The following is a 24,400-nucleotide window of genomic DNA, read 5'->3' as shown; positions in this document are numbered from 1 at the left end:
TTCCCTTGACGGTGCGCAAAGCCCGCACACAGACAGGGTAGCAAAAAGCAAAGCAGTCTTAGCATAAACAGTATTATATAATAAGCTAAATAAACTATTAAAAATGTAGCTTTCATTTCAAAATGTCTACTTTCATAAATAATAAGTCAGACACCTTTGTAAACAGAAAATCAATAGCCTCATTTGAATGGCTGCGACAGATGTAATTAAGGATGTGATTGCCTCAATCTCCTCCGCTGTTTCTATATTTTCTATATATTTTTTAAATCAGTGTAGGCTATGCTATGTTCGCCCATGGTTAACAGCAATCGGATGCTTATTAACAGCCGGTCAGGTGAAATTGATTTAGCCATAGAATAACAACAGTCTTATTTGTACATGCCATAGGCCTGCGTGCAGTTGTTAGATTGCACATAACATGTTTGCATATTAAGTGTTCTTTTTCTCGACTCTCCAGCATTCGGCAGACGAAAGTGGTTAAGCTTAACTTTCTTAACTTTTCCCATTCATTCTCAATGGTAGTTCTTATCAGTACGGATGTAATATTTGTTCGGCCACTGGTGGAAATCTGGCGCTGTCCCGAGTTTCCTTTATTTAGGTTAGGTTTTACAATGGTCATGTCAACATTTCTCAATGTGCCAGACATCAAAATAATGCTGTGTCCCTTCAGGGCACAGCTCTTCTCTCACCCATTTGGCAACCTAAGGAGTAAAAAGCAAACTTTTGTGGATGCTTGCACTGTCTGGCCCTCAGCAAAGCACAAATGTCCAGCCTCAGTGCAATTCTTAAATCCACATTCTACATCTTTTATTGTAAATACCTGCCGATGTCTGTCCGTGACGAGGGTTGACACATGCAGGTCCTGCCTCCTCAGCAAGCTGATGCTGCGCTTGAGCCCCTCAATCTCACACCAAGAGCTGTTGGGGACCTCTGAGCTCTGCAACATGACATAACAGTGTAGAATGCTGGTGGCATGAAGGAACTGGAGGGTTGCTGGTCCAAGCATTATAATACACTGTACACTAGTTAGTAAATACATAACAAAGCCCTATGTATGGTTGTACTAGTGGAAAAGTGCTATATTAAGATGCAGTCCATTTACCAAATTGCAGAGAATTAATTTCTTTGTGTAATAACATCAAGCTTACCTGAACAAGCTGAACATCCACCACCTTGTTTACTCTGTCCTCTATCAAGGAGTATGAGCTGAACTTTGCACAGTGCCCTGGAGAATCTGACCTGGGGATAATTACAAATTAGAATTATGTTTCAAGTTTTTAATAACCAGTGTCTGTAAAGACAATCCACCATGCCATCTGCAGATGCCAACTAAAGCCACCCTACATGATAACAAATAACAAAATCATGTGCAACTGGTCTATGAGCCCTCTCACACAAAAAAAATGTGGAGAACAGTATTAGGATACACAAAGAACAATGAATTAATGACATAAGATTTGATGGAGCGTGAGATTGGCCAGAGAATCGGAGCAGCAGGGGTGGTATTGCGTTCGCTTTACCACACCGTGACGAAAAGAGAGCTGAGCCGCAAGGCAAAGCTCTCGATCTCTCGATCTTCGTTCCTATCCTCACCTATGCTCATGAGGGATGGGTAATGACCGAAAGGACGAGATCACGGATACAAGTGGCCGAGATGAGTTTTTTCTCAGGAGGGTGGCTGGCTTCTCCCTTAGGGATAGGGTGAGAAGTTCAGTCATCCGGGAGGAACTCGGATTAGAGCCGCTGCTCCTCTGCTTAGAAAGAGAAAGATGCCTCCCTTGGGAGGTGTTCCAGGCACGACCAGTGGGGAGGAGACCCCGGGGAAGACCCAGGACTAGGTGGAGAGATTATATCTCAGCACTGGCCTGGGAACGCCTCGGGATCCCCCTGTCAGTGCTGGTCAATGTGGCCCGGGAAAGGGAAGTCTGGGGCCCCCTGCTTGAGCTGCTGCCCCCGCGACCCGACCCCGGATAAGCGGATGAGGATGAGATGAGATTTGAAAAGTTCATTTTTAACACCTTTCCGACATTGCCCTTTTCATCTCGCGTACCCCTTAGTGGCTGCTAGCATAGAATAAACTAATTCTGCTTTACCTGCAGTCACCAGCAACAATTAGGCCTCCATCCATTGCCTTGAGGTCACTAAAATCCTTGGCCTGCTCATTCTGCCAGGCCTGAATGATGACAGGGATGGTGTAACAGCGCTGATGGCGAAAGTAAGTGCTTGTGCTGATGCACTGAAGCCCAAACAGGGTCATCATCCGCAAGGTCTGGGTGGCCAAACATCCAGAGAAATGAATGGCCCCGCTTAAAAGGAGGTTGCAGATTGGCATATTCCTGTGTAGGATCGGCTGGTTTTGCCAGAAACGCTGGTAGCCACATGATGCACAGACCTAGATATTTAGAAAACACACATGACCAGTAGTGTACTCAAACACCCAGACTAAAGTAAGCCTGGTACATACATTGTAAATTAACTGGCAAGACAAATTTGAAAAAGAAGCAACGTCAGCACCAACCAAGCTAGCCATTATAAATCCACAAGATATAAGACTGTTAAAGAAACTAATGTGGATTGGAGGATGCACTGATCACTTGCAATGAGCAATGTGGGCAGACAGTCAGGGCTATCAGGTTTTAATAAGATATTCTGATATTCTAATCAGATATGGCCTGCTGTGTAAACCCTACCTGCTCTATTTTAACCACTGTCCCTTCCTGCTGCACGATTCTATTACCTGACTTCTCACAACAGGCTGGACAGATGCCAAACAGGGCCATGAGCTCCTCTTGGCAGACAATGAATTTGTCAATGCCACTACAACAAAAAAGAGGGGGGGGGGGGGGGTCATTCAAACTACCACAGATACACAAAAATTAAAATTCAAAGTTGGTCTATGTTGCTTTTAAATTATCTCACTTTTGGTGGGGGTCACAAGTTGGAGATTGCTCCTCACACAATTCCTCCTCATCCTCCTCAGACATCTGGTCTCCTGGTACCCATGATGAATCACTGATGACATCCTCTTCCTCAACACTTTGGTCAGGACTAGCGAGGGGGGTCCTGAAGGTCGTCTGTGTCCCCATGCTGACCATCTCAGGCTTCAGGTTCACCTGCACAGCTGTGGCAGAGGCAATAAACACACCCAAACATATGACAATCATGGCAAATCTAAGTGGTTATGTTTTGTTGTAGGATATGTATGAATTTTATCAATGTGTATGGAAATGTCCTGCATGCATAGAATTCGGCAACATATGTTTTAGACAGCATATTAACCACTCAAAATATCCAAGATTTACCTTGAGACCTAAGGGGCTTCAAATGACATTGTGTCCCGGTGTCACAAGTGGAGGAGGGCAAGGGGTCCTCTACCGTAGCACCGATAATGTCCGCGGTCTCATGCGGTGAGGCATCTGTCAACATCTTTTGCGCAAATAAATTCAAAAGGGTCAGCGACACGGTCACGGTTAAATACATACTAAATCACACACACACACACACACACACACACACACACACACACACACACACACACACACACACACACACACACACACACACACACACACACACACACACACACTGTTGTGAAAGCCGCTTGATGATCACCAGTGATCCAAACACTAACCATGGCGCTTTCTAGTTAGATATGACAAGCTTTTGGACATTTACTTCAGGACAATTTTGTTTTGGTTCATATTCATGAATCACGAAATGTGCTTTTCTAATGTCAGACTGATCATGAGTCATGACTGTAGTGGAGGCGGTGTCAAAGGGAATACGGTATGTAGCATACTATGAAGGTATTATTGTAGCAAAAGTCTTGAGCATGCGTACACTAACAGTAAAGTTGAAGTCGTAAATATTTATGTTGCATGTGTACACTAAAGTCACAAATGTGTAACAGTAAAGTTGAGGTGCAACTTCTGATGCATAAGTTCACATTTGGGTTACGAATGCACAAATGTTGTGCACGTTCTCAGATTATGAAACACGGGTGTGCGAATGTGTTTTGCACCAACTGCGCTGCGATGATTGTAGCAAAAGTGGCATGTGCATGACTCTTTGAAGTTGTGATGCACAGGATAGGATTTGTGCACCTGTAACAAAGGACTTGTGAACTCGTAGCCCCTATTTTGTGTTGACAATGGTAGAAAAAATATTTACGACTTCAACTTTACTGTTACACATTTGTGACTTTACTGTACACATGCAACATAAATATTTACGACTTGAACTTTACTGTTACACATGTGTGACTTTAGTGTACGCATGCGCAAGACTTTTGCTACAATAATACCTTCATAGTATACACAGGTCTAGCTAACGCGCAGCTTGTAAACATTAGCATGAGGCTTACCGTAGCCAGCTCTCGCTTGCGTCTGGCGCCACCGATCTTGGTGCCTCTGGGTTTCGGGGCAGGGCAGGCAGAGAGGTGCGTGTGCACAGACGGCACGGCGGTCGGAATGAGCTGTGCCAGCCTCTTCAACCCGAGAGACACCATCCTGACATCCCCCGGGTCGTAATCCCCCTCCGTGAAATGCGCGCTGCAGATCTTGGAGTTCTTGGTGACCGACGGGATTGAAAAATCGGCCCGCCTAACGCGGACAAATCGTACCCACTGTCTGAGGGTTGCCTTGTCCTTCGGGAAGCCATGGACCCTGTGTCCTGTTTTTGCGGAGTTCGTACACCCAGCACAAACACAGGAGTTCACCATTCTAAATCAATCTGCCTACCTATATATATCCTACCTATCTATCTATTTATCGATCTAGCTAGCGATGGTATGCTAGCTGGCTGTCTCTATATCTATCTATGCTGACTGACTATCTATCTATGCTGACTGAATATCTATCTATCTATATGTCTGTCTATCTGGGCTATCTATCTATATATGTGTAAGTATCTATTTATCTGTACAATCCGCTCTTTACTCTCTCTCTTTCTCTACTCTCAGGGTCTCGATGCGCTTCGGTCGGTCGTCTCCCCAACGTGACGTCATGCAATGCATTGTGGGGGAAAATAAAAAATAGCTAAAACATACCTTCCTTTTCGTATAAAATTATGTTTTGTGATACCCAACAACATTAAATACAATGGATAACCGTTTAAATGTTTATTACCAACAAGCAAATTGCACAAACAAAAAAAGAATTAACCCTGCAACACGGACTTTAATGTAGCATAGGCTTACACGTTGTAGCAACTTGATGGTAACAAGCGACGCTGCTTCAGAACCGAAGTGATACGTAGGAGAACACGTAGTAGTAGATAGTACTGACGATCGAGTTGATGTAGGCCTACAGCAGTCATATGAAACGTAAATATATGCAAGGTAAAGAGTATCGCTATAGCTGCGGTTACTGTAGTAGTGCCCCATGCTCTCTCCCTGCTACCAACACACACACACACACACACACACACACACACACACACACACACACACACACACACACACTATCAAACAAGTTTAATACAACCCTTGAAACTTGAAATTCGTGTATTTTTTAGTTAATGATATTAGCTGGTTTCCTCTGGTTTAGGATTTAACTCTGTCTTAGGGGTGGCGGTGGCCTATTCCTCAAACTTATTTCAACTACTCAAGCCTTCACTGTTATTTCCCACAACAAGTGTACACAGTTTGATATAAGCATTTCAAAGCCTTATATAAGCACTTACAGGCCTTACTGATTTAAGTTAAATGTTTAATTTGTGTAAAAAAACAGCTCTAGCTAAAGGTAAAAATTACATTCCCATTTTCACCTTAACACGCGAAAGGTCCCCGGTCCATTATTATAATTTAATATATTAATTAAGTTATTTTTAGAGAACCACACCTAAGTCCAGTAGATGGCGGTAGCACACTGATAAGTCACATGCTGACTGTTATAGAAATAGAAGAAGAAAATCCTTCATCCTGATTGGCTCTTATCTTCCAATAGCGCTCAGTGGAACGTCGTTGTCATTGGCTAAGCGCGGAGTTTCAAATGCACGAATCAACAGCTTGCGGAACAACGTCCACAAACCCACCGATCCTACCAATGCATGTCGAGTAGACAAGCTCCACAATAAACAATCGTGGAAAAGTAACGGCAGATTTTACATACAAACCTCGATGATCTTTTAATCCCGAAACAGAATGGATATCTCGGCTCAATTCCAGTAAGTCGTTGTTTCTTGCTGTAAATTCATATTTTACCAGTAGGCCTACTAGCTTACCAGCCATGCTATTTTTCCAGTGTCTCTCCTAATTTATCAATGCAACAGTGTCAGCGTCAGTGTTTCATCAGAAGTACTGCATATGTCTATAATATTTGTCTGTACTATTTCAGGAGGTTTGAAAACAGTTTGAGCCAGTACTCCGGAGATGACCCTCTGGATTATTGGAATAGGTGAGGATCGCCCCGCGGGTGTGTCTTGCTATGCACGCCCTTGTTAGCAGGTTTCAGTGTCAGAAATCAAAACAATGAAACATTTACTATCTATCTTGGTCAATTAATGTTTTCACTTAATCCGCATCCTGCCTCTGCATTTCAATAATAATTACAACGTCTCTTTATTTTTTTTGTTTTGCTGTCAAATCCCTTGTGGATATAATAGCATTGGAAGATCATCTTTCAATGAACAGGGTTGTTGGCTTACGATTTGGATCAGAATTGGATCAGTGATGAATGGGAATGGAACTGGTTTCTGTCCCGATTTCCAGGAAATGACAACAAATGGAAAATAGAAAATTAAGTTGTACAATTGTAAAACAGTAGTGCACAGAATTAAGGCAACACAAATTCACTTAGACAGACAAAGAATATTAAAAACATAAAATTAAAACGAGAAAGGAAACAAATATGGGGAAATAAACATGTTATTACATTAAACAATATGAATATAATTAGAACAACTCAAATACAAAACTAAAAAGGCTAATAAAAAAAAAGGCATTATATTTGCAGTAGACAATTCAATCAACAATGTAAATTATCATCTGAATGAAAGTACACATAATATGAAGTATACATGACTTGTATGAAGTAGCTCAAAAAAGTCACATTCAACTGAAATAAGAAAATGGCCAACAAAGTATTTCCCTTTCGTTCAGGTTTGTGGAGTACCTGGTGAATAAAGAGTCCTCCAACGCCACAGACCTGTCCTTTGTTCTGGAACGTCTAGTCCAGAGATTCCTGACCGACGAGCGATATGCCAACGATGTCCGATATGTCAATCATTGCATCAAATATGTAAGTGATCAAATTATGACTTCACTTATGACTAACAATCATCAAAGATGATTGAACATAGACTAACCTTAAAGGGGACATATTATACCACCAGGTGTGAGTGTGATTAGCCCTTACAAGCCGTTTTGAAAATCTGCGTCTTCTGACATCACTAGTGGGCGTGTCCACCTAGATGTGTGCTGGATAGATCAGTCTATCAGCCTACCCAGTGGACTGAAGCAAATGTTGCTCATCTATGCTCATCATGCTCTACTTACATATCCATAAGATCAATTAATCAATCCACTTCCTCACGACCAGATTCTAAAGGCTGTGTGATCTTGTGAATACATAAATACATACCTTCTTAACCTGGCATAACGGAAGTATAATCCGTATACATTCTCTAAACCACACAGTGTGTATACACATTACACAAAAATAGTTCTCCTACTACTACTACTACTACATGTATCGGTCGTGTGTCCCCTCCCTCTCTGTGTGCAGGCCAGTTTCCACACGGAGCCCATCTCCATGTACAACTACGTCTACAGTCAGGGCGTGGGCACGCGAGCCGCCCCTCTCTACGTGGCTTGGGCCCAGCAGTTTGAGCAGAGCGGGGCGTTGGAGCAGGCGCAGGCCGTGTACCAGCGGGCCGTGGAGAACCAGGCCCAGCCTGCAGACACGGTCCTGTACGAGTACAGGTACAGCGGCGGGAGAGGAAGAGCTGCTCATATGCAGCGTCACCTCACAATTGATTTATAGTACTAGTTTTGATACAGGTGACATTCAGATGATTATTTACACTGTGGATTAAATTGTCTGCTGCAACTTCGTAGCCTTTTTTGGTTTCTATAGGATTTTATTATTTTTTTACTTCTATTCATATGGTTTCATGTAATAACGTGTTTATCTTCCCCATATTTGTTTCCTTCCTCGTTTTCATTTCATGTTTTTATTATTTTTGCAGGCAGTTTCAAATGAGAACGTCCAAATCCCAGACAGCGCTGCCAGGTATGTAACAGGCGTAGTCTTGAAACCGAATTATGTCTCCTATTTCTTTGTGTATATGTCTTTTCTTAGCAGTCTCCATGTCTCTCTCTCACTCCCCTATATTTTCATTGTCTTTTGACTGGTTGTCATTTTTTCTTCCTAGCAACCGGTCGCCTCCCTCTGCAAACCTCTCAGCTGGTCAATCAGATGCCCCCACACAAGGAGGCTGCAGCGCACTGGAGGGTAGGGTCACGTCCCCGTTTAATCTGACCACTAGTGAACACTGAGGTAGGGTCACGTCCCCGTTTAACCTGACCACTAGTGAACACTGAGGTAGGGTCACGTCCCCGTTTAACCTGACCACTAGTGAACACTGAGGTAGGGTCACATCCCCGTTTAACCTGACCACTAGTGAACACTGAGGTAGGGTCACGTCCCCGTTTAACCTGACCACTAGTGAACACTGAGGTAGGGTCACGTCCCCGTTTAACCTGACCACTAGTGAACACTGAGGTAGGGTCACGTCCCCGTTTAACCTGACCACTAGTGAACACTGAGGTAGGGTCACGTCCCCGTTTAACCTGACCACTAGTGAACACTGAGGTAGGATTGTTTCACAGTTTTCACAGAGCTGCTCCGGGCACATAGTCATCAGTAACAGTACTCTGTTCAAGTCCTTTACATGTATGTTTGCAACCTGCTTGTAGGAATCCCTGAGTAAGTTGTCTAGCCCCATACCGGCTCCTTAATCTGTATTCCCTATAATACGCCTCTGATAAAAAGGTCTGGCAAGTGGCTGAATGGAAATGGTTTGGCTCATATACGCCAACCATGGAGAATAAACAAACTGACCTTCAAACCCAAGATAATCCAACATGTAAAACTCACATTGAGCTCAGATGATGACATTTGACCTAACCCACACACCCGTCTCTCGGGTCTCTCTCTAGGGCCCAGAAGACTGTGCTGACCTTGATCCGGCAGAGAAAACCATCAGAATGTAAGGCTGTGGCTATTTTTTTTTCGAATCAAAACGTATTGTGGGAAAGTATCGAAAATAATCAAATTGTTGGCTTAAGAAATTGATATCGTATCGAATCGTCATGAAGGCTCTGATTTACACCCCTACCCCTGACCCAGAGTTTGGGAGCGGCTGTAATAACATCTTAACGTGTTATTGGTTGAGGTCCCGTTAACATAAAGACATGTTTCACATGTCCACGGTGTCCATCAGTGGTTGAAGTTTTGAACCGGTTCTATACCTGCATTCATCACAACCTGTCTCTCCTCCTCACAGCATCTCCCGCTCTGAGAACCTGGGGGTCCGGGCCGCCTCGGCGTCCAGCGGGGGGCCCGAGACGGTCTCCATGTACCAGGTGCAGGCCCTGGTGGTGGAGGGGTCCGAGCTGTCCTTCGAGGAGGTGCGCGCCGCTCGCTACTTCGGCCAGATCAGACAAGACGAGAAGCGCAGAGAGTTTGGTAACGTGATGTAACATTTTAATAATAAGACCCACACTGTCTGTCTGTCTGTCTGTCCAACATGGTCTAAGCCCCCACAGTGGTTGACTGACGGTAGATCCCAGCCATAAACAAGATGATCATATTTTGGCGGTTCTATGTAAGGCTTCCAATCTACTACCCACCTGTTGATGTTGATCTGTGCGGTCGTGTCAGTGTTGTAGAAGACACTGATGACACCTGTGTGGCCGGGGTCACGTGACACGATCACGTGTCACTCACGTGACCCACTGGACCCGTCCCAGTTCCTCCGCGAGGGGTCTTCCTGCTCTCTGTAACGCTTTAACGCCTCCTCCCGTCGTCATGACAACGCAGAGGAGCAGAAACGGCTGGCCCAGGAGAAGGAGGAGAACGTCATGAAGCTGAAGCACTCCCTGGAGGAGCTCAACCAGAAGCTGGAGGGCCCCTCGGCCCCCCGCCTGGCCCCCGCTCCCTCGACCGCCATGCGCCCGGCCAGCTGGACTGTGTTCAGCGACGCGGGGGCCGCCACCGCCTCCACCTCCACCCTACCACAGCACCGACCCCACCCAGCGGCCCCCAGGGTCGGTCTGGAGGGGTCCCAGCGGGCCCTGGCCCGACTACCGGAGGGAGGCATGCGCTTTTTCGACGAACAGCGCCCCGCCCCTCACCCGGCGCTGAAGCAGAGCCGGCCCCTAGTGGAAGCCCCACCGCCGGCTCCTTCTGCCCGGCCGGGTCTCCCCTGCGTCCCCCCAACGGCGGCCCGGAACTTCCTCTACGGCTACCGCCCGGCGGAGGGCGGGGCCGCCGGCCGCAGCCCCCCGGACCCCCTGGCGGCCGGCGGCCAGCCACAGCACGGCGCCCAGGGACGGTGAGCTACCCGGGGCAACTTTATCCAACGTTACCCAACACAAGACACCGTAGAGCTCCAAGAGCAAGGCCCTCCGTTTAGAGCCTTCAGCATCCCGCCCGAGGCTGTACTTGTTCCGTTTGAGTTGAATTAAGGCCAGTTCCATGTTTGTCTTGTAACAATTATGAGTCTTCAACACAACGCAGTTTGAATGACCTTCTCCTTGTTTTGTTCCAGAGAGTTCCACGTAGAGCAGCCAGCAGAGGCTGAGCCCAGACTGGACAGTGAGTATCCCAGAGGCTTCCAGCTGTGTTCTTTTTAAAGATTCACACTCTCACTGTCTTTGTCTTGTTTCACCTCCCATCGTATTGATATTTGTCTCGTCTCAAACTCAAAAGTCTCACTCACTCTTTTCCTCTCTCTTGCTCAATTTCTCTCTCTGTCTGTCTGTCTGCCTGCCTGCCTGCCTGTCTGTCAGTATCACAGGGGGCCACTGCTAGCTTCTCTCACATCACCCCTAACACGTCTCTCGGTCTGGTGTCGGCCACGCCCTCCAGAGTGCTCCCCTCCCCCACGGTCAACACGCGTGAGGCCCTGGGTGAGTCCGCGGCCAATCGGAGGGCTTCTTCTTCCTCAGGCCCCCGTGTGCGTTTGATTTAACGTGTGTGCGTGTGTTTCCCCTGGTCCCATCAGACGCCATCATGGACATGTTCCACGCGCCCACCCTCCTGGAGGACCCCTTCCCCAACACGTTGCTAGGCAACGCCGCCGACAGGAGCCCTGAAGGCGTTTTCACCAGGAAAGGTGAAAGCGCTGCGTGACTTCAGCGGACGGGAGTCTGCTTGGGTTGAGGGAGGGTGGTGTGCTTTAACCGGACTCTCGCCGTGATGAATTTCGTTCCGCCTGGCTCCACTCATCCATCTGGGAGCGCTCCCGTTGGGAGGTATTTGGGGACTACCAGAACATGGTAGAGCCAATCAGGAACGCCGGGCGGGATTTTTATAGATGTGACGTAGCGGAGAAGCGACTGTTTTGATAACAATGGCGGCTCGCATCGAGGAAGCAAGTGTCAACATTGATGCTGCTATTTCATCTGTGTTGTCCAATCTAGTCACTATTTTTTCTTTAAAAGAACATCAGAGAACGCACTCTAGCCCTGTTGGGGCTAGAGTGCGTTGCTCTAGGATGTCTACAGGGACATTGCAGACATTGCGTTCCAACCCAGCAACTTTTATACTAACATGCCCCGTTAGTATATCACTTGCACCTGAAGGATCATCAACACTCATGCAATAATTTATGGGGAGATTTTATATTCGCATTATTCACATTAATAGAAAATATAACTTATGCAGAGATCGACAAGATGTCATTGAAAATGTGCAGCTTTCGCTCACTGCGTGACCTTTGACGCTCTGCTTACAGGTGCCTCCTCATTGGCCGAGCCGGCCCCAACCTCGGCCACCCCGTTCACCATCTACCAGGACCACGGGGACCAGGAGAACCCCCGGTACAGCCCCCGGTACAGCCCCCTGTCCCACGTTGAACAAGGCTTAGGGGGCGGGTCCCTTCCTCATGTTCAGTACATCAGGGGTTAACTCATTGTTACCCACACACGCTAGGGCAGGGGTGTCAAACGTACGGCCCGCGGGCCTAATCCGGCCCGGAGTGTAATTTAATCTGGCCCCGCCAGATAATATCTAATGTCTATCAGAACTGGCTGGCCGGCATATCGCATTTCAGCATTCCCCCCCCCCCGTCATCAATTCCGCCTGCGGACCCTATTATAGTGTAATGTCCCCAATTAATGTAAAGCAATTGGCCCGCCAGCATATCGCATTTCAGTGTTAACGCGCGTCTTGCAGCCCCCCCCCCCCCCGTCAACAACTCCGGCCCGCGACTTGTCCAAGACTTCAATTTTGGCCCACTGTACAGTTAGAGTTTGACACCCCTGCGCTAGGGGTTTGAGGCTTTCAGCGCTAAAGGATCGGATGACTTCAAAACAATGTCACTTTTAAGCCTGTCGGTGCGAACGTTACTTTCGTGGCGAAGAAAGAGAACGTTATGGCGTTGAGGTCAAACTACATGTGGACTGACGGGTCGCTTTGATGAACCCATTCAGGATGGCTGCCGCGGTGTGTGGTGCGGAGAAACCCAGAGCAGCCCGGGCGCTGGCCGGGATCGCCGTCCCCTCGTCAGACCGGCCCTCTGTGAGTACGAGCGCGTCCGGGACTTCTACGACGGACGCGCGTTTTGTTGGCTAGCGTGTGTCTTGTGCCTGTCCATGCGCCTCTGTTCTTTTGGCTAACGTGTGTGTGTGTGTGTGTGTGTGTGTGTGTGTGTGTGTGTGTGTGTGTGTGTGTGTGTGTGTGTGTGTGTGTGTGTGTGTGTGTGTGTGTGTGTGTGTGTGTGTGTGTGTGTGTGTGCCTGGGTCTGGTAGCCTCTGTGACGTTAGCTAACATCAGGGTTGCCAACTTTGGGACTTTGGCTGGAGTGAGACTTTTTTTTTGAACAGTCCTCGTTTACTAAAAAAATATGAAAAATAATAGGATGTAAACACTTTCAAAATGTACAATTAATTTATTGATTACACAAAAGTGTGTGTGTGTGTGTGTGAGATGAGCCTATATTGTTATTGAGCAAGCATACATTATAGCGCACGTCACAAGCTCCGAACCTATGCTGCTCTGTACCGCTTTATCGACTTTATTTATCGAACTCTCTCTGACGTGCACAACTGACGTATCAGGTGCAAGGTTTTCAGCAAATCAACGAATATTCAGAGAATTCTGCAGTGAGAACGTTGTAGGGAGAGGTCTTAAACTTTTTTTTTTTGGCGTGACATTCTTGCGTGTGCGTGAGAGTGTCAGATTGATGCTGAAAGCGTGAGTGTCACTCCAGATGTGTAAGAGTTGGCAACCCTGTAACATCAGTGTGTGTGTGTGTGCGTGCCTGGTAGCCTCTTGTGACACTAGCTAACCTGTGTGTGTGTCGGGGGGCTCAGGACGGCACATCGGAGCTGACCCCGGACGAGAGCACCGTGTGGGGGGTGCGCTACAACTCCCTCAACTCCCTGGCCGCCTGCCCCAACAGCACCCGGGACTTTGCCCCGTCGGCCCAGGGGGTCTCCACCCCCTTCACCGGCAAGGCCCACTTCTTTGTGGACTCCTACCAGGACCAAGGTACACACACAGTGAAGAAAACCAAAGAAACACAGCCTTTTTATTTTATTTTTTATTCATATTATTCGAAGGTACTGCGGTCTTGGCCGGATGTCAGATTAGTGTCGACTGAACGTGGTTTTGGGCAGTGTGTGACTTTCTGTTGACTGTGTTTCAGAGAACAATTGTCAGAGTGCTTTGGACGATGAGGGCAATGTGTACACGCGACCCAAGAAACTCAGGTAAATAATAATAATAATAATAATAGTAAAGACAAAGCAACAACCTGCCCCAGTGTCCACTTGATTCCTGGGGAAACTCTTTTTTTTTTTTTTTCGCAAAAATCGCAAAGACGCGTCTCAAAGCAGAGGCTGAGTGTGTCATGCTTCAGTTTTTTATTTTATGGCTTCAGAACTGAATTAAAGTAAACGTTAGTTTACGTTAAAAATCGTTTTTCTTACCTTATTTCTTTCTTCTGCTGATTTTCTATTCCTTTGTTCCTCTTCATTGATCTCTTTCCGTCCTACGACGGCCCCTCTCCCCCGCTCCCCCCTCAGCCCCATCATCGAGCAGAGTCCCTCCGACGACACGTTCGCCGACAAGGCCGCGCGGCAGCGGGGCCCCGCGCAGCACGGCACCGTCATGGGCGAGGCGCTCTCCCTGGGGCCCCACAGCGGCCTCGCCGCCTCCTGCACCACCGTGGTCCACCCTCCCCCCGGGGCCCTCTCCTTCAGGGACAACACGCTGGGCCAGGCGGCCAGGAGCCCGCCTCGGGCCCCGGGGACCACGTCCACATCAACGACAGCCGCCGCCTGGAGCGTCTTCACCAGCCCAGTGCCGCCGGCCACACCAGCGCTCGCGCCCCGTCGCTCCCGGGACGGGGAACCCGGGAGCCAATCCCCTGCCGCCATGGGGTCGGGGGCGTACCCCGGCCAGGAGCCCGCGTTTGACGTCCCCATGAGCCCGGAGTGCGGCCTGAGACCCGACTGGCTGGTGCTCCGCAGCCCCGAGGCCGTCACCGAGCCAGACCTGGACGCCTTCATAAGCCCCCCGAGGACCCCGGCGGCGGGCTTGGCCCGGGGGGGCCACAGGGACGTTTCCATGACGCCCGACGCACCGACGGGGTTGTTTACCGACGCGAGCCCGGCGGTCCGGCGCAGAGCGCAGAGCGAGGAGGACGAGGACGAGCCGATGAGTCCGGACAGGGGGGCCTACGGCGGCGCCGACGTGCCCATGAGCCCTCTGGTTCCCACGAGCCCTCTGGTTCCCACGGGCCCCGCGGCGGGCGGGCCCCTGGTGCCGGACCCCTGGGACGCGGAGCTGATCGCGGAGCTGCTCTCCAGGCTGAACCCCCCCCTCGGCTCACACCCGCACTGCATCCCCTGGCAGTGCAACGTCCCCAACTTCACCCCCAGGACCACCATCACCATGGGTAAGGAGTGCCAGGGGGACGCGGCTGACGCACCAGGCGGTGACCTGCAGGGCGCGTACGTTGGGACGGTCAACGCCGTTGATCCAGGATTTGCAAATTGGACCATTGATGAGAACAGTCTAGACTTTTACGAAACGTTATCTTCGCAGGTCAGCGCGGGGCGGGTAGTTGAGTCACTTCCTGTTGGAGTGGTTTGAGTATGATGCCAAACTATCACATCCTGCTGATAACGTTTTGTCCCGACCTCATTTCCCGTTTTACTCGCGCGTCGTCATTTTTAGATAGAAGTACGATGTTCCATGTGATATGTGTCCATTTAGCATCAGGCAAAGCGTCTATTTATTTATTTATTTAGAAATCTGGGAACTGAATTAATAATGGACTAATCCCTCCCCAGCTGGTCCGTAAGGACCTGGTCCTTATGCACCAGCTGGGGAGGGATCAGTCCATTATTAATTCAGTCTAGAGTTCCCAGAGTACCAAGTGATATATTTGAATGTGCTTGTTTTATCTGACAAGCAGCCAAGAAAAACTAAACTTTCTTTTAGAACGATCCATGAACCAAATATTTGAATAGAAGTGAAACGTTAAGCAGCAAATGTTTGATATTTTTCTTGATAAATGACTTTAGAGATCATTTTTTCTGTTGATCAATTAATCAACTAGTCATTGCAGCCGTACTTTGGCCGTTGGGGTCGGGACCCAGAACCTTTTGGCTTAGTGTCACACACCGTTACCATACTTCGTCCAGTATATCTCTATTGTGTCGCTAAGGGCTGTGTGTTAATGAGACTTACTGTGTGGACAGGTAAGGCGTCGCTACGGGTGGACTGCCTGCTGGGAGAGGGAGCCTTCGCTAAAGTCTACCAGGCCACTGACCCCACGACCTCTGAGAAGATGGTGGTCAAGGTAACACACACACACACTGACTGACTGACTGACTGACTCTCACCCACCCCCTTTGGTTGGCATGAAAAAACAAGCTATGCTATAGATATTATCAAACTGCAATGGAACATTGCTGTAAGAATTAACAATAATAATTTGGATCTTTACTAATTATTACAACAATAGATTTATTCATTTCTTCGAGTCGTTGAATCACGTTACCTTGAGGTCAATGATAACGGTTCACCTGAGCCCAGACGCACTCATCGTGGTTCGTATGACTCCGTGGCCTTCAGGTCCAGAAGCCGGCCAGTCCCTGGGAGTTCTACATCAACACCCAGCTGGACGCCAGGCTGCCCCCTGCTGCCAGACACCTGTACAGCAACGTCCAGTCCGCCCACCTCTTCCACGACGGGAGCATTCTATTGGCTGAGCTGCACCGCTGCGGCACGCTGCTGGTGAGTCCAGTCATGCTTGTTCACACGTGGACTCCATCCCGTCTACTCTATTGTCTTCGAGGCAATTTGGGGCGAAAACCATTTCTTCTTATATCTTTTTTTTCCAAACGTTTGTTCTTTCCCCCTTCCCCGTGTGACTCCGCCCCCTCCAGAACGCCGTGAACCGGTACAAGAAGCTGAGCGACAAGGTGATGCCCCAGCCGCTGGTCATGTACTTCACCACCTGCCTGCTGCACACGGTGGAGCGGCTGCACGCCGCGCGCCTGGTGCACGCCGACATCAAGCCCGACAACCTCCTGCTGGGCGAGAGGTGAGGGCGGGGGGCCTTCGGGGATTCGTCGTCTGAGGTTTTAATTGGCTAGATGATGCTTCTGGAAACGCCTTCTGGGAATTCTGGAAACCTGTAGCTATCAATGGAAAGTCTGTGAATGAAATTGCTGCCAGACCGGGTTTCTAATCAATACAGTCGGCCTGCTAGAGTACCATAGTACTATCTAACAATTATTATTATTATTATTAAGTTAATAGTGGGGAATAGTGTGTGTGAGCCTGAGGTGAATAATTGTTTTAGTATATACTACAAGTGAACATTCCAAAAATAAACAAGATGACACTTTTTGCCGGGATTTATTTGTTTTTATTAGCGTGACGAGACGACTGTCACGCGCAATCCACAATATCCCGAGTTTGAGATCTGAATCATGGGATATTGCCCAATATCCCGAGATAGCGAACCAATGAAATTGCGCCATCTTAGGAGGTTCACGTGTAGCATATACTAATCAGTCATATAGCAGGCATTTCTTATCTAAAGCCACTTACAGCGAGCATTTAGATACTGAGGAGCAGGTAGGTGTCAAGGCATCTTGCTCAAGGATGCCTTTGGATAGACATTGTGGTTGGAGCCAAAAACCTTTTGAGCTAAGAGTAGAATACCACAACCCCCAGACTATCGTGTCCCCGTTATAACGGTAGAAATAGAATCCAACCTTAGAATGCAGAATGAACAAGTCTACGTCCTGGACGTTAAGGAGCTAGTGGGGCTGAGACGGTTATTACAGCGATCCGATAAGATAACCAATAAGGATTGAGGTTTCTTGCTCAAGGATGAACAGGGGTTAGGCTGTGGACATTGGGGTTTGAACCCAGAACCTTTTGGCCACGCTGACCGGCCCCCCCGACCGCTTGTCCTCCTGGTGCGCTGCAGGTTCCTGGAGAGCCAGTGTCTGGACCCCGAGGAGATGGAGCACGGCATGGTGCTGGTGGACCTGGGCCAGAGCATCGACATGGCGCTCTTCCCCGAGGGCACCCAGTTCACCGCCAGGTGCCTGACCTCCGGGTTCCAGTGCACCGAGATGCTCAGCGGCCGACCCTGGTCCTACCAGGTAACCTCAAACGGGTTGATTTTTAAAATGCATAATGAATAACAACTTGCATTGAGTCAGAGGAGGCATTAGCTCAGGAGGTAGAGCGGGTTGGCTGGTAACCGCAAGGTTGCTGGTTCGATCCCCGGCTCCTCCTAGCTGTTAAGTGTCGAGGTGTCCCTGAGCGAGACGCCTCACCCTGACTGCTCCTGACAAGCTGGCTGTCGCCCTGCGTGGTTGACTCCGCCGTCGGTGTGTGAATGTGTGCATGAATGGGTGAATGTCAGTCAACACTGTAAAGCTCTTTGGATAAAAGCACTGTATAAATGAGGACCATTTACCATGTATTTGTAGAGCCTGTACTTGATCTTTCTCCTGACAAATATACTTTGATAAATGTACTTGAAGTCCTAGTGTGGTAGTGTTGACTTTATTTGATTACATCTTTTGGGATGTAAAAATGCTAACGACGGCGTGTATCTTTCAGACGGACTACTTTGGGGTGGCGGGTACGGTGTACTGCATGCTGTTCGGGACGTACATGCAGGTGAAGCAGGAGGACGGCGTGTGGAAGACCAACGCCGTGTTCAGAAGGTACCGGACTATCCTTCTGTTGGCTAGCGGGTGTATGTGAGCCGCATGTTCTTTTTCGTTCCTCGTCTGGTTGGTCACCGTGTTTAACGTCACCATTGCTGTGTTCTAATATCCATACTCTCCGTACTGAAGTACCCGAATGGTGTCCTCAAAACGGTCAAACCGCGGAGAGTGAATTGATGCACACCTTTCGTAATCAACCGCAGCCATCTTAGCTATGTAGCGGAAGAGGGCGGAGCTAGGAGGAGCCAGGCTCAGCCAACGTCGGCGCATTTTCCACATCCTGCATTAATGTCATTTTGAGTCATTTTGTAGTTTTTATAGCTTTTATAGCTACTATGCGTAAAGAGTTCAACGTTCAAAGCGAGATGTTTATTGCGGAGGGAGGAGCCGCGGCGGCCGTCGCCATCGTAATTTCCGGTCAGTTCACCACAGAGTATTTGCTTTGGAACGACGCTGACATCTGAAAATCAGCGCCCTCAGTGAGAGCAGATAGTGTACTACGTTCAAGTGTACTCGTGGACGTATGGATATCTGAACACAGCACATCCGTTGCATTAGCAAACGTTAGCATCGCTTGCATTAGCAAACGTATGTCCATCAGTCCTCTGCCGCGGCTAACATCAGTGTGCGTCTGCTGGCTTATGTTGGAACGCGCATCTGGGAGGTATACGTTAGAGCCGTTTGCGTCCGCAAGCCGCCTGCCGTACATTAGCCGCTAGGGGTGTAAATCGGAGCCTTCACGACGATTCCATACGATATCGATTTCTTAAGCCAACGATTCGATTATTTTCGATACCTCCGAATTTTTTTAAATAATCGATACTCTCGCGGACGAATTGATCCATCGAATCGTGGGCCGTATAATCGATTAATCGATACAAATCTATTCATATTTACACCCCTATTAGCCGCCTTATTATAAAATGGTGGTGGGTCTCTAGACAGAGCAGAGCCTCCTCTCCCACACCCCTCTTACACACTTATTGTTTTTTTGTGGCACTTGGTTTTATGAACATTGATGTCACTTATTTTAGTCTATGCTTCTTCTGATGAACAGTTATGAATGTTTTCTTCTCCACATAATGGACAACACCATATAAGGTTTTATGAGTTTGTAGATGGGTTAAAGACTACAAACATGGCCACTTCGCCATTTTCGATAAAGCCAAGACAGACCAAAGGTTTACCTGGGTCAATTAGAACCTGTGGGCGTGGCTTATTTACCATCCCGCCCACTTCCAATATAAACTGAATTCTTACCTGTGGTCCAGAGATGCTTCGTGAACCACCTCCAGAACGCAAGCTGGTTCACCGTGTGTCTCTGTTAGAATAATCCACGTGTTGAACATTTATCCCTCTCCGAGTCATACCCAGCCCGAGACCACAAAGGAGCGAAATAGTTTTTTAATCAACATCCCTACTGTACCGACAGCGATATATTGGTTTCTCTTCTGACGAGTGTACTTACTGTGCGTCCCTTTCGGATTAAGAGCGTCTTGCTGAACGCCCTGACTGTCTCTCCAGGAACCCCCACAGCGAGCTGTGGCTGGAGCTGTTCCACACGCTGCTCAACATCCCCGCCGGCGGCGCGCTGCCCTGCCTGCGCTCGCTGCGCCGCCGGCTGTCCGCCGCGCTGCGGGACGCGTACGGCAGCAAGCTGCTCAGCCTCAAGAACCGCCTGGTGGTGCAGCTGCTGGAGGACATGCGCGCCGCCCGGAGGTGAGGCGCGGGGAGGAGGAGCAGCAGCAGCGACGAGCCACACCGAGAGCACCCTGGAATGAACCACTTTTGTAGTTTTCGTAATGTGCTGTTCAGCGATGTGTGGGATATATATATATCTAGGTATTTAATGTTTCGCTAATGTGACCTGATGCAACTCTCCCACGAAGGCTGTAACAGTTACCGTGGTTTAGATAGCCGTCGTTTTATTTTCCTTGTTTGTATTTTTAAATGAATCGAATCGGATGAGGCACTTGCCATGACACTCCTCAAGAAGCAAATGTAAATATGTTTATAAAAAACGTGACTCCTTTACTTGTATATCCTTGAAAAAATGACTTACTTTTTGCTGTGGTTAATTTGATGTTTTATTTCATTTTATAAATGCATTTGACCAAATGTGGTTATAATTGGGATATTGGTTACACAAAAATGATTGTCCTGGCTATAGAAAACATCCTTTGTATTTTGTGTGGTGAAAAATAAAAGGCTGTTTGATTGCTGATGCGGTGGATGGTTATTGTCAGTCGGCCCCGTCAATCAAATGATTTATGTTTATTAAAACAGTCCTCCGCATGTCTCAAGGGTAAAGAAACTGTCAGCATCAATACTGATAACACTTCATGCCTACCAGAAAAATACGAATCATTTCAACTAAACATTTGCTTTTCAATGTTGGAGGTATTTGATACGGGAGATACAGACTAACTCCGATAAAACAAAACCCCAAGAATGCCATGATTCTAAAGACCAAACATGTGATAATATGCATAGAACATCCCTCAACATGTTATACATCATACGTAGGTCCTACTCAGCCAGTTTCAAGAGCAACATAACTCAGAAAGAGCTCGTCCCGTTTAGGGGAGGGAACTCACAACCTGCCCCAACTCGCAGAACGTGTTTTTTTTCACCGGCCACGGAATCTTATCTACCGGGTGACATTTCCGCTTACTGTCCCCAGCACCAGCTTAGTAAGTACACCATACACCATCCTCCACCTCAATACCACAGGCGACAGCTTCACGTCAAGATCACTTCATTTAGTGTGTGGAAATACGTGGATATGTAACCAGGGACATGTCCTCCCTCATTTAAAACCGACACACCTCTGACGAGTTTACCGAATAGGATATTATCAATTAGATTTAAAAAAAAGAATCCGGTAACATTCCTGAACTCAATATACCACAGTAGGATGGCTATGAAAGGGCTGACGGACCAAGCGGTGTCCGAGGCGTGCAAAGAGGGGAACCCGATCACTCAGGTGAGTAGGCCTAGATATGAGATGATCAGTCATGATGCAAGTCATGCTGAGACGCAAGTTATACCGTATGTGACATCAAAATGCTAAACAAATCTTAAAACAAATATTATATTTATGCAGTCGGCATAAATATAATATTTGTTTTAAGATTTGTTTAGCATTTTGATTTAGAACAAGTTAATATTCTCATATTAAAATAGGGGGGGGGTCCACTCTTGCAAGTAGTGACATGACCTGAACATCTCTACTACCCACTACATTTTCTCTCTGTGTTTGTCTATCTCTCTCTGCAGGATTTCATGATGCAGCAGACCATGTTGAGAGTCAAAGACCCAGCGAAGTCTTTACATTTCTACACGAGTGTTTTAGGCATGACGTGAGTTTTTAAAACCCTTTATTCCCCCTCTTATTCTCTTATTCTCCTCAACCAAGACACAGGCCGGCTAGCTTCCAGGAATGTGTGGTATTATACGAATGATGCGTGGACTGGTTTGTGAAAGCAGTTCTGTACTCCCTGATGTATTTCTATACTGTGATAAAGGATCTTTGTAAACAAGAATTGATGTTGTAGGTACTATCTATGTTTTACCAACTGTCAATGTGGTCATGTATCCAAAGAGATATCATATTGAGATGAGGGAGAGATGGAGGGAGAGAGACAGCACCATGCAGTGTGTGTGAGAGAGAGGGGGAATGCAAAATGCAGTGTGTGAGAGCGAGAGACCGCAACATGCAGTATGAAGGAGAGGCACAGAGACACTCACAGATGGCGAGTGATGCAGAAAGATAGTCAAAGATAGGTAAAGAGAAAGTGAAAATTCATTTGAACTGATTAAAATACCAAGTGTGTATCATTCCTGGGGCAGGCAGGGTTTTTAAAGTTTCCCGTGATGATTTCCTGTTGTTGGTCTACTGCAGGCTGCTTCAGAAGATCGATTTCCCCTCGATGCGTTTCTCCCTGTACTTCCTGGGCTACGAGGAGCGCTCAGAGATCCCCACCGAGGTCAAGGAGAGGACGGCCTGGACCTTCTCCCGCCGGGGGACCATAGAGCTCACCCAGTAAGGAAACCAGTAACATAACCTAACCGACCAGTACCGCCAACCAATAACATGAACCTAACCAGAACCAATAATGGAACCCTAACTGACCAGAACCAACTGTATAGAACAATGACATAAACCTAATTAGGTTTTTTTTTCTATGCAGGAAGAGTATGGCTCAAGTTCCATTGATTCTTTATAACTCGTTAATTAAAAAGGGCAAACCCTAACCCTAACTTTAATAGAAGAGCAACGCAGTGAATTTAGTTTAGATATTCTCTATATATTATTGTAAAACAAAATAGCTTGTTGAAATAGAAAGATTTTGTTCAGATTACTCATGGTGCAAAGACTGGACATTGGTCAATATTTCACACTATTAGATCACATGATATTTTTTCCACTAATATCTAGGGTTAGGTTTGACCGGGTTATAGCGCCCCCTGTGTTCAATGCGGTAACCTCCTTACTACCATTATTTTGGTTCTGATGAAGTTCTGTGCAGACTAACTAGTTTTATCCTCACTGGGTTTTGGTTTGATCACTCAATGTCCCATTAGGAACGGTGCGGTCTCCATGGAGATGGGGAATCCGTAAATTCCTGAAATAAACTAATATAAATCACACATGCCTTGAATTTCTGATCAATTGTGGCATTGCAAGAAGTGCAGGAAAATAAGTTTGTGAGGTATGCGTTTGTTCATTTTCTATGTTATTATATACGTTGGTTCTTCTGCCAAACTTGTTTTCTGCAAGAAGTATGCTTCTTGCTGAACTAGAACTAAGATCTATAGTGTCACCAAGCGAAAAATTACAACCTACCCAACTGGAACTATCAACTAACAAAGAGGCAAATCGAATTAGTACCATCGAACAGCTAGAACCATGGACATGAACCTAACTTAGTAGGCTAAAAACGTCTGACTAGAACTAGAACTAGAAATATGAATTTAACTTGAACTGTCAGCTCTCTAGAACGACATGTTTCAACATTAATCTAGCTAACTCGTACTAAGCTACCATTGACCTCTTGAACCAGCAACATAAATCAAACCATAACCATCAAAAAGCAACATTCAACTCAGTATTAATGTTTCTCTCCCTCCCTCTCTCTCTCTCTCGCTCTCTCTCTCTCTCTCTCTCTCTCTCTCTCTCTTGCTCTCTGTCTCTCTCTCTGTCTCTATGTCTCTCTCTCCCTCTCTCTCTCTCTCTTGCTCTCTGTCTCTCTCTCTGTCTCTGTCTCTCTCTCTCTAGTAACTGGGGTTCGGAGTGTGATGAGAATCTGTCTCATCATAATGGAAACTTAGAGCCGAAAGGCTTCGGTGAGGAAGTACACGTGAATACAGGAACATGAAAACAACATGATATGAGAAAAAAACTACTCCACCGCACCTCTTGAAAAGCTGTTTTGTGTGAAAGTCACAATACTCTACTCTAAATATGAACCCACACATACATCTTACACACAATTATGTTTGGAAAACTAAGATGACGCAGGCATCCACCCAAAGAGATGTACTGTACTTTCCTATTCTGTGTTGCATAGGCATCAGCCTGTAACTGTGTGTTAGTGGTTGTATGGGTGTGTCGGTATGCAGTCTAATCCTATCTCCCAAAACCTCCTCCCCCTCAGGCCATATTGGCATCGCCGTTCCTGACGTCTACGCTGCCTGCAAAGTGTTTGAAGCTCTAGGAGTGACCTTTGTCAAGAAGCCTGAAGCTGGTGGGTTCTCCCTTATGTAACTGTTCCAATAGAAACCTAGTCTATAGCCACCAGTGTCTTCATAGAGCAATGGAAGTATATGCTTCGTGCACATCTTGGTTTTCACCAGTAGATGGTGCTCACAATCAACAAACCTAGCCAACCAACACATCGACTCGATGCAATGTACCAGCATGTTAATCAAACCAATTAACCTATAAACACCTCAGTAGAT

The 24,400-nt window shown here is 47.2% G+C and overlaps 3 protein-coding genes across 4 annotated transcripts in view; 2 read left to right on the top strand and 1 right to left on the bottom strand.

The window, feature by feature from the left end:
• Nucleotides 1-620: 620 nt before the first annotated feature.
• LOC311364333 (uncharacterized protein) lies at nucleotides 621-4,720 on the bottom strand (the record flags this gene model as incomplete). Its single annotated transcript, XM_084484313.1, has 8 exons — nucleotides 621-701; nucleotides 821-937; nucleotides 1,149-1,239; nucleotides 2,094-2,392; nucleotides 2,691-2,817; nucleotides 2,920-3,121; nucleotides 3,303-3,426; nucleotides 4,364-4,720. The coding sequence occupies 8 exons, from the start codon at nucleotides 4,718-4,720 to the stop codon at nucleotides 621-623; spliced, it is 1,398 nt and encodes a 465-aa protein (XP_084340439.1).
• A 1,325-nt stretch (nucleotides 4,721-6,045) lies between these two features.
• Nucleotides 6,046-20,632, top strand: bub1 (BUB1 mitotic checkpoint serine/threonine kinase). 2 transcript variants are annotated; one of them, XM_084484122.1, is made up of 23 exons: nucleotides 6,046-6,165; nucleotides 6,336-6,395; nucleotides 7,100-7,238; nucleotides 7,725-7,921; nucleotides 8,188-8,231; nucleotides 8,374-8,453; nucleotides 9,161-9,210; nucleotides 9,508-9,689; nucleotides 10,044-10,557; nucleotides 10,774-10,820; nucleotides 11,015-11,134; nucleotides 11,230-11,340; nucleotides 11,962-12,046; nucleotides 12,659-12,746; nucleotides 13,541-13,718; nucleotides 13,876-13,939; nucleotides 14,255-15,129; nucleotides 15,938-16,038; nucleotides 16,314-16,475; nucleotides 16,628-16,785; nucleotides 17,683-17,860; nucleotides 18,327-18,433; nucleotides 19,961-20,632. In XM_084484122.1, exons 1-23 carry the CDS (start codon nucleotides 6,143-6,145, stop codon nucleotides 20,157-20,159), a joined length of 3,762 nt encoding a protein of 1,253 aa, XP_084340248.1. In that variant the 5' UTR covers nucleotides 6,046-6,142; the 3' UTR covers nucleotides 20,160-20,632. The 2 variants fall into 2 exon arrangements, with proteins under 2 accessions (XP_084340248.1, XP_084340247.1); XM_084484121.1 differs by lacking the exons at nucleotides 6,046-6,165; nucleotides 6,336-6,395; nucleotides 7,100-7,238; ... (1 more) ...; nucleotides 8,188-8,231; nucleotides 8,374-8,453 and having other exon boundaries at nucleotides 9,144-9,210; nucleotides 11,962-12,058.
• Nucleotides 20,633-21,353: 721 nt separating this feature from the next.
• LOC311363549 (lactoylglutathione lyase-like) overlaps nucleotides 21,354-24,400 on the top strand; it is a gene marked incomplete at both ends in the record, with an annotated part of 3,171 nt that continues 124 nt past the window's right edge. Inside the window, 5 exons of the mRNA XM_084483485.1 lie at nucleotides 21,354-21,422; nucleotides 21,716-21,798; nucleotides 22,341-22,481; nucleotides 23,718-23,785; nucleotides 24,097-24,186. Of these exons, the coding sequence (XP_084339611.1) occupies nucleotides 21,354-21,422; nucleotides 21,716-21,798; nucleotides 22,341-22,481; nucleotides 23,718-23,785; nucleotides 24,097-24,186 (451 nt within the window). The remainder of the gene's footprint in view (nucleotides 21,423-21,715; nucleotides 21,799-22,340; nucleotides 22,482-23,717; nucleotides 23,786-24,096; nucleotides 24,187-24,400) is intronic.

The sequence above is a fragment of the Micromesistius poutassou genome (genome assembly GCF_964030765.1).
Source record: "Micromesistius poutassou genome assembly, chromosome: 19".
NCBI lineage: Eukaryota > Metazoa > Chordata > Actinopteri > Gadiformes > Gadidae > Micromesistius > Micromesistius poutassou.
This window is presented reverse-complemented; position numbering and strand designations above follow the sequence as displayed.